This window comes from Calonectris borealis, chromosome 27, assembly GCF_964195595.1.
Source record: "Calonectris borealis chromosome 27, bCalBor7.hap1.2, whole genome shotgun sequence".
NCBI classification, from domain to species: Eukaryota; Metazoa; Chordata; class Aves; order Procellariiformes; family Procellariidae; genus Calonectris; species Calonectris borealis.
Window position 1 is genome coordinate 4,270,471 of NC_134338.1, and position 4,243 is coordinate 4,274,713.

General features: G+C 61.8%; 1 protein-coding gene across 1 annotated transcript; it reads right to left on the reverse strand.

Moving 5' to 3' along the window:
- Window positions 1-933: 933 nt before the first annotated feature.
- Window positions 934-2,344, reverse strand: LOC142093518 (nucleoplasmin-like). Its single transcript, XM_075174737.1, has 5 exons — window positions 2,281-2,344; window positions 1,971-2,053; window positions 1,742-1,861; window positions 1,384-1,477; window positions 934-1,019 (listed from the first exon to the last, which is right to left on the reverse strand). The coding sequence occupies exons 1-5, from the start codon at window positions 2,342-2,344 to the stop codon at window positions 934-936; spliced, it is 447 nt and encodes a 148-aa protein (XP_075030838.1).
- Between the last annotated feature and the right edge of the window lie 1,899 nt (window positions 2,345-4,243).

Below are 4,243 nucleotides of genomic sequence, written 5' to 3' on the forward strand. Positions count from 1 at the left end.
ATCGGCTCATCACTGTGGCTTTTTCTATTATAAGTGGGGAAAATAAAAAAAAAAGACCTGTGTTCCCCCTTCCCAGCCCACCCCGCCTGCAGGTTCAGGGCTCCTCTTTAAAGTCAACCTCGCTGCCAGCTAATATCATGCATATAATGGATTTGGGCAATTTTCTCAATTAGGAGTTTTAATTATATTATTTCAGTGGCTGCTTGTTCTGGGCGGCTTTTGGCTGCGTTTCCTGTGCTGCCATGAAGACGGCAACACAACTTTGTCCTGCTGATCCAAACAGGCGATGGTCAGAGCGATTCCTACCGGAACACAAGGACCATTAGAAGGGAGTGCACAGGATAATTGGTGCCAGGGCTGGGCAGGGAGGGCACGAGCACCTTGGCCTCACAGCATCGCGTCCTCCCCCAGAAGGGGTGGCTGAGCTTATGTGGACATGCAAGCCCCGAGCCAGAGCACGGTGCAGCTGGGAGAGCCCCTGAGCCCCTGTCCAGGCAGCAGGCAGGGGAGCCGGCAGCTCCCCAGGATCCCCAGCCCCCCATGGGGTAGCAGCACAACCCGCAGCATCACGGTAATCGCACACAGGGAATAGGTCTTCCCTGAGAGGAGGCAGGGAGCCGCCGGGACGGGACAGCAGGCGAGAGCAGGCTGGCGCGGGAGCACCAGGGCACAGTCCAGACTAACTCCAGGGGATTTGCACTTTCCCGTTGTAATTGCAATAAAAGAGGGAAAAAGAGCATTTCTGGGAGCACGGTAGGAATGGAGAGGGCAGGGAGAGGAGACAAGGGATGATATCTGAAGCCCAGACAGTCTGTGTCCCCTTGCCAGCATCCGTCCCATTCAAGGATCATCCCACTGCAGGGTGTCCCCACCATCACCATCACGCCAGCTCCACTCCCAGAGCCATGAAGTCTTCTCCGAGCTGCAGCTATTCTATGATGTTCTAGCATCATCCTCATCACCTATGTCTTCCTCCGAGAGCTCTTCCTTGTGGGCTTCGTACTTGGCATCATCTTCCACTGAGAAGAGGAGATGCAGGGCTCCAGCGGGAGGGGGCAGCCCTGACCCGCTGCGGGGAGGTGAAGCCCCCCAGTTGCAAACACAGCCAGCAATCCCACCCCACACTGGGAGTGGGAACACGGACACCATCCCACCCCGCGGCAGCAGAGGCAGAGCGGAGCGCCAGCACAGACCACCCTGTCAAGCCCACAAATGCAAACAAGCACTAATCCCCGCCGCAGACCGGCAATCCCTCCATCCCCAGGGTGAAGCAGCGCTGCCGAGGACACCAGTGCCACTAAAGCCACCGCGGGACCCAGCAGCATCCCCAGTGCAGCCCCCAGCCCACGCGCTGGCCCCAGCCCTGCAGCCCGGCACACTCACGGGTGAGGTGCTGCCCGCTGAGATAGACCGGTCCAGCTCCACACTTGAGCACGAAGGTGACAGGAGGGACCAGCTCCAGACCTTTGAGGCTGATCTGCAAGGAGTCGGAGCTCAGAGCCCCCCGAGCCCAGCCCGGGTGGGCAGCAGCCCACGTTAATCCCTGTGGCATCGACACAGGGCGAGCAACTCCTCTGCGCCAGGGAGGGGTTTGCAGGCAGTCGGATGGACACGGCCAGAGCGGGAAGGAGCCCCCAGCGTTTCCCAGAGCCTCGACCATGGCTCGGTGGAGTCCAGGCTCCCGGGGTGAAGTTATCGCCCCACGGCCAGGGCTGCACGCCAAGCGTTTGGCTGCCCTTACCATGGGGAGCACCAAGGTCCGCAGCGCCGCAATGGGCACCGGCTTGTGGTCTCCATAGGTGTTTTTTGAATCAACGGCCACCACGTGCAGCTCGTCCCTGGCCTCAGCCCCCAGGCAGATCTGCAGAGCCAAGCAGAGACCCCGTGGCAGGGAGCCCGGCCGTCAGCCGGCCCCGCTGCTGGGGCACAGGCTCGCTCCGACGGGCTCTTCAGCAAGCCTCGGATCTCACCGTTCTCAGCAGGACCAGGTGCTCCAAGAAGTCATCGTCCTCCTTCACCATGCAGCTCCGGGTGCCCGTGTTCAGCTGGCACCCTGCGGGGCACGGCACCGTCTGTGCACACACGTGCTGCTCCCCCTGTGCAAGCCTCGGGCGAGCCAACAGCGAAGGGGGGGCTTTCCTGGGTGCACCCACCACGAGAAAGGGGGAAACACACCCCGTGCACACCCACCCCAGGTGCCCGCAGGTCACGGCCACTGTCCCCCCACTCACTCCTGCCACCAGGTCCCAGCAGGGCAGCCCGGGGCGTGCAGCTCCGTACCCCACAGGGCAGCAACGGGCCTCTCCTCTGGCAGCGACCTGGAGAAGGGAGAAGAGCTGCTCATCCTCCGCAGCGGATCCAACACTGGCAGCAGGAACCAGCTCCTGTGGAACGAACACCAGAGAAAATAGCATTTGGCTGCTCTGCAGAAGAAACATGACTTAGGAGCACTGAGAGCAAACTCTCCAGTCCCAAAAGCCCAGAGCCGGGACAGCAGCATGCAGGCAGCTCACAGCAGGACAGCAGCTGGACCAGCCTCCCCTGGGCAGGATGGCACTGCTAAGTGAAGAATAAAGCCACCTAGCGACTTACGCATCCCCTGGGGAAAGGAAAAGCCAGGTAAATGCATTTACAAACAAAACCAGCTCTAAGGGGACGAGCAGCCTCCCTGCAGCAGGGGAGCACCGTAAGCAAAGGTGGCACAGGACACTCGGTGCACCCTCCCAGCACGGAGCGGTTCTGGCTAACCAGAGCAGCTAAAGCCTCGGGGAAGCATTTAGTACAGAGAGAGCGCCTGGAGGCCTCCATGTGCCACACAAGCATCAAGCACTTTGCCAGCATTGGTGTTTGATCCAGCAGCACAACCCAGCACAGGAACTGGGGTGTCGGAGGCAGCTGTGGGGGTTCCCAGCCCCAGGGAACCGCAGGACACATCCCTCCCCACACGCTGCCCAGCAGCTCATAGCCAGCCAGGGAGAGCAGCACCAAGAGGGGAAGGAACACCAGCCCCTGGCGCCTGCTGCTAATAAAGAAAAGGGGAACCCTGAGGGAGGTGCAGTTTGGGGAACGCAGTACAGGTGCTTCGGGAGGGCAGGTGGCTCCCCCCAGCTGGCACCAATGCACCCACCACCCCCTCATCACCGCACACACCCCAGGAGGACCTACAGCAAACAATTACGCTTGAAGGCAGAAGCAGCTCCACTTGAGCAAACTTTATCTCGATTGGAGACAGGGACACCAGCCCTGTGAGCGGGACGTGCAGAGACCTGGGGCCCCCCGTTCCCTGGGACAGCCCCCTTTCGCCCCCTGCCCTGTGGTTTGGGAAGTTATTCATTAACACGGTGGCTCTTGGGGGGCTAAAGAGCAGCTCCTGTGCTGGTGTTGGACTGTGTCCCCTCAGTGGGTCACTGTGGATACCCTGGGGACAATGAGGCCATGGGGGGCTGGGGGACACCCAGAACCTGCTTGTGCTTGGGGTCAGCTGCAGGGATCAGAGACCAGCCCCCCCAAGAGCCATCAGAGCCACCAAACCGATATTTGAAGCTCTAAAATTGAAACAGTCACTGAGAGCTGCATTTTTCTCTTTATTTAGTGATTTCATCCTTGCTGGGTAGTAAAAGCAACATGCGCCAAAGGAGGATCCCAGCAGGGGCGACCCCCGGCACCCCGGTCCCTGGGGCTGCAGCCGGACCCCGCAGGCTCCGTGTGGGAGCTGGGACTTCCCCAGCAGCAGGAGGTGGCACTGGGCGCCTCTGCACGGGCTCTCAGGGAGGGACGGGGTGGCCGGGGCAGGTCGGGGGGCTGCAGGTGCGTGGGGTGCCCCGGAGCTCCGGGCATCATCCCGGCACAGGGCTCTCTGCCCCTCCCAAGCAAATGTTCACACGGGTGAAAAACTCCTGGTTTATGGTGGGATGGAGGTGCCTACTTTCTGGTGCATTCCTGGGCTGGCAAACCCCGGGGGGGCACAAAGCTCCCCCGCGGGGCAGAGGGCTGGCCCTGGGGAGGGACACCCCTGCCTGCCAGGGAGCCCCGGCAGCGCCAGGCTCTGCCTGCCCTTTTGGGGTGCGGGGAGATGTGGCAGGGCTGGGGGCTGGCACGGTGGCACACCCAGAGCACAGCTTTCCCCTGCCTGCCCGCTCAGTCCCTGCCGGCCACAGCCCCGGGAGGGGGACGCACCCCCGAGCCTGGGGCAGCCCCTCGGGAAGGGCGCGTGGAAGGAACATCCCTCTGCTCGGCACAGATT